General features: G+C 35.0%; 1 protein-coding gene across 1 annotated transcript; it reads left to right on the forward strand.

Moving 5' to 3' along the window:
• Positions 1-846: 846 nt before the first annotated feature.
• LOC109031054 (protein MEMO1) lies at positions 847-15,077 on the forward strand. Its single transcript, XM_019042347.2, has 8 exons — positions 847-1,044; positions 2,410-2,491; positions 3,465-3,533; positions 4,218-4,330; positions 6,265-6,376; positions 9,329-9,548; positions 10,484-10,588; positions 11,675-15,077. Exons 1-8 carry the CDS (start codon positions 996-998, stop codon positions 11,813-11,815), a joined length of 891 nt encoding a protein of 296 aa, XP_018897892.1. The 5' UTR covers positions 847-995; the 3' UTR covers positions 11,816-15,077.
• Positions 15,078-15,171: the final 94 nt, after the last annotated feature.

Here is a 15,171-nt window from a genome sequence, read left to right on the forward strand (position 1 = left end):
CCAAGTATCAGAATGGAAAAATCCTGAAGACCTTTCTCTTCAAATCATGGTGCAAAATTAAGAGGAGAACGTTTCTCCAAAGTTCATTTTCAATTAAGTCTATTATTGGACATAGCCTTTCTCTGATGAAGAAAAGGAAGACATTAATGGTGACGCTAGGCTTTTATTGCTCATCAGTCGAGGTCAAATTAAAAATCGAGACCTGTTTACTTAGGTATCTACTTTAAGGGTCAGAAACAAAGCATAAATTTAGTTTAATTTACAACCATTGATGGAATTTCCTGATCCATTGTGGCTCTCGTTCTGCTAAGAGAGCTACTTAAACTTAGAGGTCTTTAGTGTCGTCCACGGCAAAGACAAGCAGCCTATACATAATGCTCCATTTGCAACAAACGATAAAATGAAAAGTAAAATAAAATGCACAATGGTGAACTAGGTTCGATTGGTTCGGTGCGTTCGGGCATCGACGTATGACCGTTCGCGAATCGACCTCTGACCGTTCGCCACGAATCGACCATTGCCGATGTCGACCTTTGCTACTCGTTCGACCGAAGCTTCGGACTTAGATTAGATTATGATAATGCATAGAGGTGCATTTTTAGATATGCAACCCTCTATACAATGAAGAAATGCAAAAATAGAAACGAAATCTGCTTCGGTTGCAAGGGCTATTTTAGAATATTAAAAGCTTAGTCGTTACTAAGAGATCATTTTGATTTATTTATTTAACCAGGAATCAGGCACCGAAGTACAAGGAAATAAAAAGGGAAAATTTCCTTCATGCTTCAGTCGAAGAAGAAGACCAACCACAACAGCTCACTAATATGAGGTCTGCTACTTCTCCTCTCGCTCCATGCTGTCTGTTTTGTCAACAAAGCTAGCCAAGACGACTTCTTTTATCATCGGAAATTCTCTGATAATTCTCTACCATTTTAAATCTTTTCTTTACTGTTCAACACTAATTAAGTGCACATAGTCATTTAGAAATTAAAAATATGACAGTCAGAAGAGCAGCTCATGCTGGAAGTTGGTACACCGCGAATGGTAATAAGTTCTTAAGTTTTCTTTCTTTGTGCCACTTTGTCCAACTCCACTATCACCATTGTCCCACATCCCTTTTCTACCAATCCACCCCTGCTGAAAATCTTATTTTCAAACATTTTTAAAACTCAAATTTGTTTCGGAAGATGGAAAATTTCTCCAGTTCAGAATGTTCTTGAGTACAACCAACCATGATTCCTGATAAGTCACACCGAACATGGTCATAACAAGTGTTACTTACTGCAAACTTTCCCCTCTATAAAAAATCAGCTTTCTATTGCATACAAAATTGCCCGCCCAACCCTACTTTGAATTTTGGTCTGTAGTTTCACGCTACAATATTTCACTCTGTAGGTATCCATTGTTTTTAATCATTCCGTCAAGCTAAATTGGTAGTAGGTACTAAGAGCAAGTGGAATATCATGACCGATAAAGGAGACATGACTGTGACTCAACTTCTGGATTATTATGAGCGTGATCTTTCAGATGTTGTGTAACCAATAATAAACTTTTCCAAGATTCCCCACTCTAACCTTCTTTGTTCGAGTTGCTGCTTGATGCCAATTTTTAGCATAAAAAAATTAAGTGTAACACTCAAGCACAGAGAATATGCATCTATTCATTATTTCATTGACATTTTATTTCTCTTAATCGTATTCAAGTACACAGGAAGTTCTTAGTTTTCACTATAAAAACAATTTAAAAGGCAGGTAACAAGGCTAAAATTTCACTAAGAAAACCAAAATGTATCGGCTGAAAACTCAGCCATCTTTCGTTGGATAAATAAAAGAATAATGGTAAAAAATCTAGGATAGTACCTGGCTGTACCTTTCAACGCCAGAATGTCGTTTTCGCAGAGCAGCATTCTTGCTTTGAAAGGTACAGCCAGGTACTCTTTTAAATTTTTTACCATTTTTCTCTTTATTATTTTATCCAACTGAGGAAGGCTGAGTTTTCAGCCGAAACATTTTGGTTTTATTTGTGAAATTTTAGCCTTGTTCCCTGCCTTTTAAATTGTTGTTTATCTTGTCACGGGCTGTGGAGCGTCTATCATATTTCTTAGTTTTCTCATGCTAAATACCCCATTTCCCCCAAAATTTTCAAAGCTAAGACCTTTTTTTGTTCCGGTTTACAAGGTGCTGGAATTTGCAAAAAACCTGCAATTGTCACTGCAATTTTGTGAGACCCAGACGTTTGCAATGCTATTATAAGCTGGTTTGTTCATTTTTCCCACTAGCGGCCATGAATTCATAATTGTTTGATCAGGAAGTTTCCGCACCCCTGATCCTACTTTAATGACTCAACTTCTGCTTTCAGTTTCTTGAAAATGCCATTTTCTAACTGTATTTTAACTTTTCCTTTTTGTAGGGAAAGATCTTGGAAGACAGTTGGAAAACTGGTTAAATGCTGCTGAGCTGAATTCAGGTCCGGCACGTGCTATAATCGCTCCGTGAGTTTCAATTTATTTTAATCTTTCAATGACAGCTAATGTTAGTTACCTTTGACAAAATGATAATGCTCTGTAATGGTAATTTCTTGTCTAATCAAGTACTAAGATGCTGAAAATATTTTGAAATTTGAATAAGTGCACAGGCTGTGTGAAGAAGCAAGTGAAAGAGCCCAAACATTTCGAGATGTATGGACCGTGAAACTCCTAAACCACTTTTCTCAGTTTGCGACTTTATTTTTTAAATGAAGAACTACTCAATGTCAATTCTCAAAAACTTCCGTGATTTTCCTTCCCTGTGCAGAAAGAATTCTGGAAAAAACTTCAAGGAATAATGTCGATTTGTTCTCCTTTGAAAAAATTAAATATGAGCAGAGATTTTAAACCCCGCGAACTAGATACGTAATTTGGAAGTTTCACCATCAATATGTTTAGGCTGCAGTTCAGGAGATATTTCAAAATATTCCACAATTATATTTTCTACATCAGTATTGGCTGTATTGACAAACGATTTAAGTTCTTCAATAAAATATAGAAATCGATGGCTGGAAAAATGCGTATGTAAACTGCAACGTCTATAAATCTCCAATGTGGTTATTTTTTTTTTTAAGAACACCAATCAAAAAGTTTCCTCACGATTTTGAAGGTTTTTTTTTCATAAGTGGAGAAAATTTATAGAAAATCTCAATATAAATTGTTGGTTAATTTATGTACCTTAAAAAAAATGAAATACGAATGGAAATTTACACCGTCACAGTCTGAGATTTGACTCAAGCCACCAAAATGATCAACACGTTTAGTTGACCATTGAATTTTTCTCATTACAAGTGCAAGGTCACTTTGAATTATAACAATGAAGTGAAATCTAAAATTTAGATTTAGATTTCAAAATGATGATACTGTTTTAATTTTATTGTTTAGACACATTTTAACACGGTAAAATTGTATTTTAATTATAACTGTCATTACTTTTTAGGCATGCTGGTTATATGTACTCTGGTGCTTGCAGTGCCTTTGCTTACAGACAAATTAGCCCAATAGTTGTGTAAGTTTGATCCTCTACCTATTTTACCATATACTTCTTAAAAAATTTTTAATCTCGCAAACTTGTGCCAAAATCTTCTATTCTCTGAAGTGCTAGTGAAGCGTTGTTTTTGCCTCTGAGCAGATAAGTCCCTCACTAGTCTATAATAAGCATGAAGGTAGAAATATGATATGAGCAGGCGAGCAGGAAATGCTTGATCACTTGCCTGCCCGTGCACGTGAAAATTTGGAAAAGCTCTTCAAAATTTGGAAAGAGGGACAATTTTTAGGAGTCTGAAGTTGAAAATCGAAGGAACAAGGAAAAAAAAGGATCCCTTTTTTTAAATCTAAGGGAAAATTTTAGGAAATGTGATGAGAAAATTGTGGAAAACTGGCGGAGGGAAGGGGCCTGAAAACGTAGAAACTTGAACGATTCTACATCTGTGGGTATAAGTGGTAAAATGGTTATTTAAGACAAATAACTTACTGGTAATGTGTTCAAACTTATTAATTTCAGTCGGAGTGAGGCAACCTCTCCTCCGATAAAATTCCGTTTTTTTTTGTTTTTTTTTTAGCCGAATTTGTGTGTATCGTGGTTAAGTATTTGCCTGTCTCTACAAAGAGAGAAAGAGATTTTTTTTTATTTTGATTTATGCATCTTAAATCGCTAAATTTTTGCTGAATGCCTCTTTTATCTTTATTCTAGTCAAAGAATTTTCATCCTTGGACCATCCCATCATTTTCGTCTCGCAGGCTGTGCTTTGTCTACAGCCACTAGTTATGAAACTCCCCTTTATGACCTGAAAATAGATACTCAAGGTATATATATGTTTTGAAGATGTATGTATGTCTTTCATTAGAAAAGAAGTAGATTCAATCTGTCTTCAACTAAAAACTGAATTTTAAAATTTTACAGTCATCTGTATGTTTCAGAAAGGTCTGTCCTTTCTTTCAAGAAATTCAATAAACTATTTAAGTATAAATCTAAAGTTCGCAAAAACAACATTTTGCTGTCTTGAAATTGGAAAAGAGGCATGTTCATTCACTATATTTTAGTTTCATGCAGAAAATTTCTCAAATACTCTCTTTAGCACTCTGAGACATGGATTATTTTAATAAAAAACAAAAAGTACGTTCATAATTTTTCAATAGGCTTCCAAGTAACTTGAATGCCTTAATCCAGTCTCCTAGTTTGAGAGAAATCTATACCTATTGGTTCTAATTGTAAGTCAAAGTTTAAGGGTGACCTGCCTGGTTTCAACTAGAATTTCTCATTCACTACAATTTAAAATTAGCTTAAATGAAAAGAGTATCTAGGATTTTACTTTCTGAACCAACACTCTTTTCAGTCTATCAATTTTTATCGAAATTAAGATGCCTATCTATTATTTATCGCAAGAGATAAAAATGTATGTCTTGTTTGTATATTTTGCAATCATCCCATGAAGTTTCCAGCTTACTGATTTAATCAGATATGGTTTGTGTCCAGTACTTGGAATTGGATACTGAATGCTATGTATTGACCCAAAATTTTGGTTACTAAAAATCAGTATCCAGGACTCGTTTATATCATGCAGCAAAGCCAACAAGATGCAACCTATTACCTCAACATGTTACTTTATAGGTGCCTCTTAAAACCAAGCAAAGTTAATCTCTTCCTTTTTGTCAAATATGACGAACTGATTGTACAAGACAAGTTTTAGCCTGACAGTTGTTTGGAAGGAAAGGAAAATTGGTTGCTTATGGTTTTTTATTGGCAGTGTGGTCGCCTTTAATCAATAATGAAAACTGTCGGTAGATGTCCTCAACTCTCCTTTTTATTAAATTTATTGTAAAGAACTAGGTACGCACGGAATACCAAGAAATTTTGCACTGACTAAATTTCAATATTATTTGATAGGAAAAAAATTAAATCCATTAATTTTAATCCCTAAATTTAAAGTATTATTTTGATATTATTTGATACGATCATTTCGATATTATTTGATAAGTATGATGATCCTTTTGATCTCCGGAGCAGGATGAGATTTTAAAAATTATAATAAAACTTTCCATGTGCCAATGTCAAGAAAAGTCGGGCTAATTTTCCAACCTCCTTCCATGCATTTTCTTACGTAGATGTGGAATTGTCGCTATGCGAGTGTAGATGCCGAGCTGCAAGCCTGTATCATTCAGAGGAATTTGATTCTTTTTATCCGTGGTAGTGTCCTATCTTCCTGGCCTGCAAAAAAATAAAAGCCTTGATTCATAATTAGACGTTGCAACATTTCTACCCACCAGATATTGTATGTCTCAATACTGAAAAAGTCACTTTTTAGCCCTGTTTTGCTCAAGATTGGCACGTAGAAAGATAGATTTTAAAATCTCATCAAACTTGGGAGGCCATAGGAAACATCATAATAAATAATATTGAATGGAGTGGTACTGATAAGGTCCACCCTTGCTCAGATTCCTCAACTCAACAATTTTTTGCTCATTCAAGATCCATTGTGTATGGAATGCATCATAATTTGGTATTTTCCAGTCTTTTTCCGGGTCCAATACAAGCCTAAACATGGGTCTGAGGGCCAACTTTAGCGAAACTCAGCCAAGATGGGCCCAAAAACGGCCCTCATTGACCCCTCCTGTAGCTGACGCTGAATTTCTTGGTATTTTGCACATAGTTCAGGGGAACAATTCTGTTTATTAATTTACTCATTAATGTTTCCTGAATTTCATTCCGTGCATAAAATTGTTCCCTTTTGTTCTTACAGTTTATGCAAAGTTAGAAGCAACAGGAGAATTCGAACACATGAGCATGAATGTAGATGAAGATGAGCACAGTATAGAGATGCATTTGCCTTACATTGCCAAAGTAATGGAGGAGTAAGTAATATCTCATCAAAATTTTTATCAATTCACATCTTTTGCCAATTGTAAATCTTTATCTGTCTCAGGTCATTTTTTCCTATGGTACTTATTTATTTCCTACAACATTTTTGTATTATTTTTTTGAGTTTGGCCGACTGACCCAACAAAAAAACCAGATGTAATAGATTTTTTTGTAGTTAAAAATATTGCTATGAACTCAATAGATTGTGGTGAAACCGATATAACTAAGGAATTAGACTCTGATCACTCTCCCATTAATATGGACATGTATAATTCAGCTATTTTAAAAGAGGTAACCACTTCAATAACAAATAAAAAAACGGATTGGAAAGCATTTAGAGAAGAACTAAATTCAATTGTTACGTTAAAAAATCCTATAGATACACAACAGCAAATTGAAGACGAAGTCGCACTTATCACTGAGCAGATCATTACAGCAGCAAAAAGAAATACTCCAATTGTTAGACGAACGAAATTAGCCCCTAAAGTTCCTCATGAACTTCTGGAAATAATTAGCGAGGCCAGGAAGGTTAGGAAATTATGGATGAAAGAAAGAACTAATGCACTAAAAAATAAATTGAATAGACTAAATAGAGAGGTCTCAAAAATGAGCTGGTTTTTTAAAAATAAAGAAACTGAAAATTTTCTGAAACACTTAACACCTACGGCCCCTACGGATTATTCCCTCTGGAAGGCGACAAAGTACCTTAAAAATCAGATTTTTTATTCACCGCCCATATTAGATAAACATAATGTTAAAGTAAAAGACGATGAAGGGAAAGCTAAAGTTTTCGCTGATCATTTGGAAAGTATATTCACTCCTAGGAAAAGTCTTAAGGACGAATGCGATCTTGCTGACAAATTGCTAGAAATAGAAGAGCGAGACAATTTGGAAGTTCCTAAAATTACAAAAACAGAATTATTTGATCTAATTAAATATAAAGTTAAATTAAAAAAAGCCCCGGGCGCTGATGGGATCACTGGTGAGATTCTAAAACAGCTCCCAATGAGAGTGATTGCCAAACTAGCCGAAATTTTTAATGCAATTATTACAATAGGATATGTGCCAGAATCCTGGAAGACTGCGGAAGTAATTGTTATCCCGAAACCAAATAAACCCATGGAAAAGGTAGATTCCTACAGGCCGATTTCATTATTGTCAGTGGTAAGTAAACTATTTGAAAGGGCTTACTTAAAAAGACTATTGCCAATTTTAGAAGAAAGAAAGATAATACCAAATCACCAATTCGGTTTCAGGGCGTCACATTCTACCATAGAACAAGTGCACAGAGTTGTGAGTCTTATAGAGAGAACATTGGAAAATAAAGAAGTATGTTCGATGATTTTTTTAGATATTTCAGCAGCTTTTGATAAAGTCTGGCATCTGGGTCTTCTCTTCAAAATACGAATTTTTTTACCATTTAATCATTATAAGCTAATCAAATCTTACCTGGAGAACAGAAAATTTAGAGTTAGATTTAATAATTGTTATTCAACATATAGAAGAATAAAGGCAGGAGTACCGCAAGGATCATGCCTGGGCCCATATTTATACAATATCTTCACTAGCGACATCCCAAAACCGAAGAGGGGCTTTATCGGCACTTTTGCAGATGATACTGCCTTAGCAGAAAGAGACAAAGACATATTTATCTCTAATCATAGATTACAAAAAGCTATCGATGAAATGGTTGAGTGGGTTTCTGACAATGGCGCCACGCTCAACGCATGTAAATCTGCTCATACTGTTTTTACAAATAGGAAAATACCACAATTACCAGTTCTCATAGAAGATGAACAAGTTCCTTACGTTACAAGCGCTAGATATTTAGGAGTTTATTTAGACTCTAGACTTACTTTTAAAGATCACATCAGAATCAAGGTGAAAGAATTAAATAAAAAGTATAAAAAAATGTATTGGTTGTTAGGCAAAAGATCAAAATTGTCAAAGAAAAACAAAATTTTGCTGTATAATCAAATATTAAAACCTATATGGCAGTATGCTTCACAACTATGGGGTTGTGCAAGCAAATCTAATATAAATAAGGTAGAAAGATTCCAGTCGAAGGTTCTACGAGAAATTATTGGAGTACCATGGTTCGTAAGGAACGAAGACATAAGGAGAGAATTAGAGGTACCCACGGTTAGACAAGTAATTGCTGAGACAACGAAGAGATATGAATGTCGTATTGAAAAGCATATCAATGTAGAGGCTTTAAACCTCTTAGATAGTACAATACCTGTGAAAAGGTTAAAAAGGTGGGAGACCTTTGAACTCCCATCAAGATTTATAAGTAGTCTGTAAGGTATGAGTGAGAGTGTGAATGGAGTGTGAATGAGGGTGAAAGGAAGAATGCAAAACCATTAAACTAAAAACCTTTATGTTATAATACATTTAAGAAAGAAGGCAGAGAATTTACAATTCCTGTTCTTTTAGATAATCATAGTATTATCTAACGTTAACATATAAAATTAATGCAGTTTGTTAAGTTTTAGTTTTAAGCCACGTAGATAGATACAAGAAACACTTGTAGTAGTTACGATATATTTAAATAAAATTTCTTTTAAAAAAAAAAAAAAAAAAAAAAAAAAAAAAAAAAAAATTTTTGAGCATTAAAGGACTTGCTACTCGCTTTGACCTCCGGATTGCTCTGGCGGTACAGTTTGCTTTTTCATCCTCCGTTCCCCCAGTTTTGTTTCTTTCCTGGTGGTTCCATGTGTATTTCCGTTTCTCCCCTCCTGTCTTGACTAAAATTTACTTAGTTAAAACCTTATATCAATGAATGGGTATAATTTTCCTCTTTCTTATGAAATCTTAGGGCAAGCAGTGCTTGCCTCGGTTACCCTAACCGTATGCCACTGCCGCCTCTCAGTCATGTAATAATGCAGAAGAATTAGTCAAATTTTTTCACTGGCTTCTAACACTAGATTTTTCGCTTGTTTCAGCTACAAGGATAATTTTACAATCGTCCCAGTTCTGGTCGGGCCTTTATCAACTGAAAAAGAAGCACTATACGGAAGCATTTTCGCTGAATACCTGGCAGACCCTCAAAATTTATTCATCATCTCATCAGATTTCTGTCACTGGGGCCTAAGATTTCGATACACTTTCTATGATAGATCTTGGGGTGAAATTTATCAGTCTATCGAAACGTTAGATCGAACGGTAAGTATTTATTCTCGCAACCTGATAATCTTATCTTAAAAAAGAGGTTCAAGTCAAGTTGATGGTTTTTTATGCTCCTCAATTTTCTCTTTAATGTTTTAACCGAGTTGAACATTTTTTTCGGAAGTTGTAAGGCAATTGCTACAAAATCAAGTGAATCCTGGGTAGTAGTGACAGCCAGCAAGAAGTCATAGATGATGTCTTGCTAACGGATGCCACTAAAGTTAAAATTCGCATGGTGTGGTACTGGAGAAAGTCTCATTGCTGTGGATCCAATGAACAACCTATTGAAGGCCACACCCTTTTCAAAAGTTGTCCTGTCAAGATACCTTTATCACTGTTAAGATATACAGGGTGTGTGGAGGTCAATGCATATACTTTGGGAATAGATTTTTGGGGTCATAATGAGACTTTTATGTCCCATGCTTGTATCTTCAAGAAAACGTTGTTTCAACATTAATGTAGTAGATCCTTTCAAAATTTGTTTCTAACTCCTTTTTAACTGTCAAATTTTGGTGGAAATTCGTTGAGGAAGAGTGGAGGGACTTGAAGCTTTCTTTTCATTTTCTGTGGTTTCTAAGGTTCACATTTTCATAAAAAGTTGCAGGCAATATCTTTACGAGGAAAATGGATTTAACACTTTCGCTGTCTGGAAATTTTTTAAAAACTAATTGCACCTTGTAAAAACCTCCAAAATTTTGATCACAAAAGATATCTAGAAAGTTCTACTAAAAACTGGAAGTAAGATTATAAAACTGATCAGCCGCAAGGCTTTCTATATAAAAAATATTTAAGAAGCAGATTTTCCCTCTTAATATATTATTTTTTTCTTCTTCTATAAATACTTGATTTATTTCTGTCGATTGGAAAATCAAATTTACTCAGTACATGGCTCATCTAAACTGTCTAATACTTTCTTGCCCTTTTTCTTTCAGGGAATGAATATCATAAGTTCACTGAATCCTAAAGCTTTCACAGATTACCTCAAAAGATACAATAACACCATCTGCGGTCGTCACCCAATCGGTGTTTTACTTGAAGTAAGTTTTTTTTCCATCTCTCTCTCTTTTCCCCTTCATGTTCTTAACGCCTGGTTCTATCTCCTCTTGTAATGGATTTATATTCTGAGTAAAAGAGCCTGAAAGAGCTCTTTGACAAGTGGTAGTTTCATCCATAGCAGGAGTGCAGAAACTTCCAAGGGTTCCCCCAAAATAAATTTAGGTTCCCCCATTTTAAGTTTTCGCTGGATTTCGCGCGACACATAAAGTAGCGCGGTCGACTGTTGGGTTCCCTCAAAACAGCACGGTCAACAGTTTGGTTCTCCAAAAACACGGCGCTTGAATGTTTTGTTCCTCCAAAAACGGTGGGCTTGACAGTTAAGCTCCCCCTAAATTCTAAAAAAAAAAAAAAAACCTCCCAGATTCCCCTAATTTTTTCGTCCTCACATGGGTTCCCCCTTTTCACGCAAACGGCCGGTCATGTGGTTGGGAAGTTTCTGCACCCCTGATCCATAGTTCAGCAAAAATCCGCATAATCAAAAGAAAAAAAAAATCTTAACAGAGGTTTTAATTGAGGGTCCGGAAAAATTCAGGTAATTTTTGCTAAGGTAAATCACAAGAAGGTGGAAAAAGTCAGGGAATCGGAAAATGAAGAAATCACGGAACACTCTCTAAAACACTCTCTTCTGGCAAACATCAAGAAAGGAAAACAACACCATGCAATTTAATCTAATATACAAGTCTTTCTGTCCTCCTGTAATTGTATACATAGTGACAATGCAAGCAGTACTTTTTGCTGAAGTAACAGCAGGTTATGTAAATTGACTTAAAACGCTTTTTTTTTATACTACTAACCCTAAGATTGAGTAAAGGTGAGTTTAGATTAAGTGAACTTTTGTTCTTTTCTAACTATATTTGTAATTTATCCAGCCAAACTTTTTTTTCAGCTCCTGAAACGTAACAGCCCTTTAAAAATTTAAATTTTCTATTCATGGCTACTCATTTTTTAGGTTGCTTTTACAGTTGTCACATTTCAGGCCATTACGTCGTTTTCATCGTTCAAGGTTTTAACTTAGTCAGCATTTTTATGTATCTTGTTTTAGTACCCTTAATGTTTTTTTGTTCCAGGCAATCTCATGTCTTAGCAAGACAAGGAATAACAGCCAAAAACTGTCCTTGGAATTCTTAAAGTATGCACAATCCAGTCAGTGCATGACGAAACGCGACTCCTCTGTCAGTTACGCAGCTGGTGTACTGACAATTGAATAACATGATCTTCAAATAACGCTTCTTTCTTCTCATCTTCTAAAAATCTCCCTTCTTACTATTTTTGTGACCTTGTTGATCACACTTAATGCATGACATCAGCCTAAAAATTGCCTACGTTGTTCTAGGTATTCAGCATTTTTAGGCATTCACTTTTTTATCTTCCTCCTCATTGTATGACGTTTTACAATGAAAAGATAAATAATTGAACTGTGAAATGTTTGTAAATAATTTAATCGAACTCGTACTTTCTCTCAAGTTTCCTCTCTCTCAGTTCTTGTATTATGTATTTACTATACTCTACAGATTTAAAAACTCTTCCCAAAACCATTCAATGATTACATTGGCAGTTGAACTCTGAAGAAATGAAACTCTTTTTATCACCGTATTTCTGTTTTAAGTCATTGCTGCAGTGTATTGTCACAGAAGATGTATTTTGTTCATGTGTCAAAAACTGTTGTCAGAAAAAATTCAGAAATGACTTTACATTTCAAAATCATTGACACAGTTCTATGTATCTAACCGACAAAGACATGCATTACGTATTTACACCATCTTCATTAAGACAAAATATCAAGATTTTTGAGCTGCATATTTTCAGAGTTCCGCCTGTCACTGATCCAGTCATGCATGTATTTTACTTCATCAGTATCTCATCACCTATATCTGTAGTTAAGAGCCACGGAATGGTAATTACATTTTCACCGATTTAAGAAAACAGGGGAAAACTATGCGATAGTTTCATTGCCTGCAGTGTATTTTGATTGGTTAAAGTCCCTGTATGTTGGGCCCTGTATGTAAGAATTATTGAAATTATAGACAAAGCAATAGACAAAGAAGACATAGGGAGTATGGAACAATCCTATTGGTTGAAATGGGTGGCTCCAATAGACCAAAGGAGAACATGATGGACTAACTCTAGGGTCTCTCAGGGGTTGCCTTTTATTAGTCTGTTACCTACCCCTTCTGTCCATTGTAACCTCCCGCTTTCACGAATAGGATCCCTCCATATCTCTCATGTCTCCTGTTTCTATAGCTTCGTCTATCGATTTCAATAATCGGCCCATAGTGTTACGTAGTTATCATAACCAAATTTTTATCGTATTTAGATCCCTTGCCAAGTGTGTTACGAACGTGAAAAACTCAATTTTCTAAAAGTCGCTTGTTACGTTTCTTCAGCTCTTAACTATAGATATATCTAATTAACTACAACCAATAAGATTTAAGAGGTCAAATTATCTCTTCCATGTTTTAGGAACCTTATGGTCACATTCGGAAGATAATTTTCTTTTGTTAACCTGCTCAATTTGAATTTTTTGTAAGCATCCCAAGTGAGATATGTACGGTTTGCAGAAGCTTTCCTCTCTCCTCTTTAGTCTTCGAATTCAAATCCCATTAACCATAGCTTCTTAAAGTTCGTCAATCAAGAGGCAAATTTCATTTCCTCTTCTCCTTAGTTAATGCTTTAAGTCATTGTGTCAGTATATCTTATTTTCTTTTCAGTATCGAATTATTTTTTGAAGTTACTGCCATTTTTATGATGTATTTTTGGTACCTTACAAGTGATTTTAGTGCTTAAGTTTGCTGTTTATGATGATCAGCCACCAAATAATACCTCTTGCTGCAAGGAAATAATCATCTCCTCTGCTCTCAGTTTTTTTCTTACGGCAAGAAATGCCTCACCAGCTTGCCCTGGTAAACGGAACTTGAGGCTAGATTTGATGTCGATCACGGCGCAACCTGTTTTTTCTTCAGAATTTCAACAGGGAAACGAATCACACAAAGGGAAATCTGGAAATCAACTCCTGCACAATATCTAAGTGTTTACAATTGACATTAGTAGCCTGGGAAAAATACAAATGATGTCATTTGTATAAGCCAACTTCCATTTGATATGTGTTGAAAATATATCGACGGTGTAAGTCGGCAATCACATAACTCGGTTTGCGACATCGCAGACTTCCTGCCATACTTCATTTTTTACACCGAAAACTACTCAACGGCAATTGCTTCAAAACTGCCTTGATTTTCCTTCTCTATGCGAAGAAAATTCTGCAAAAACTTCAAGGAATGATGTTAATTTGTTCTCCTTTAAAAAAATGACATTGCGGCGGAGATTTTCGGACACCGCAAACGAGTTATGTGATTGCCGTCTTACACCGTCGTTATGTACTTGTCAATATCGTGTTCAGGAGTTGACTTTCAAACCTCATGTTGTTTGAATCATTTTCTAAAGTAAAATTTTGCTGAGAAAATATGACTTTTTTCTGGTTCAAGGCTTGTCTAGTGACTCATTCAGGCATTTTTTTTTTTTTTCGTTGAAGGACAGCAGGTGTGCGAACCAAGCGGCTACATGCTACAACTAAGCAGTAAAATGAGTCCTTGGCTGCAGCATAGCAGCTGGACATCCTCTTAATGATTAATCCTTTATCTTTCACCAAAGCATTGATAGAACTTACATAGACAAACTTGGTATCTAATTCTGGTGTATAACTAACCCTCAGGAGTCAAACTTTTCTCAGCAGCTGATCAGGGCTGACTTTGAGTTTGGTCCATATCAGTTTCCGTTTTACTAAAATTTATGAGGTTAACACGCAAGTAAATAACTCCTAGATTTACCATTAAGACCGCTTTGTCGATGAAAAAGAGGTAATTTGCTTTTGACTCCCCTCTTAATCTGCTTTCCAAAAACTTTGTTTTTTTTTTTAAATTGCTCTTGTGCAATGGCGTAGCTGGAGAGGGGAGATCTCAGGGGATCTTGGATAGCCCCATCCAAAGAAGAAAATTTTGACAATAGAATCATTTTGCAAATTTAAATAATCTACTGTTGAAGTATTTAAGTTTTTTTTCATAATTATAAGATTGTTTGATCCCTTAACTTCAATAAGCCTCCATGAAAAATTTCTAGCTACGCTATTGCTTCTGTGTCAAGGACTTGAACTTTTTTTTGTCTCCCTCAAGAATTGTGTGATAAATTTTTTGTGATTAAGTAACTTTTAAGTGTAAATTATTGTTGTACAGTTTACCTGTATGGTTTCATACTTAGTTTTCGTCCTTAGTAAAACAAGTAGTTTTTAGGTATGTGCTCAAAATGCCTAACACAATAATTCTGTAATCTTTCTCGACCATTTTTTCTTTTGTAAAAATTAACGAAAGCAAAGGCAACCAAATAACTTAACAAAGTAATAAGTTTACGTATCATTAGTTACTCAAATACCGGACAGAACATGATAAAATAAAATTAAATGCACTCATTGCAAAAAGATGTTTTAGTTTTGCTTTTTCTATTATTTCAATAGCTCTCCTTTGCCCTTTTCATTTTTCCCCCAGGAACACAATTCTTTTTCATTAAAAATCAC

This window comes from Bemisia tabaci, chromosome 5 (genome assembly GCF_918797505.1).
Source record: "Bemisia tabaci chromosome 5, PGI_BMITA_v3".
In the NCBI taxonomy this organism is placed as follows: Eukaryota; Metazoa; Arthropoda; class Insecta; order Hemiptera; family Aleyrodidae; genus Bemisia; species Bemisia tabaci.

Excerpts from the sequence above, each read along its gene's own strand:
- LOC109031054 (XM_019042347.2), top strand. The coding sequence starts at position 996 with ATGACAGTCAGAAGAGCAGCTCATGCTGGAAGTTGGTACACCGCGAAT. Across the intron at positions 2,492-3,464 it reads GCACGTGCTATAATCGCTCC|GCATGCTGGTTATATGTACT; the intron begins GTGAGTTTCAAT and ends ATTACTTTTTAG. Across the intron at positions 4,331-6,264 it reads CCTGAAAATAGATACTCAAG|TTTATGCAAAGTTAGAAGCA; the intron begins GTATATATATGT and ends TTGTTCTTACAG.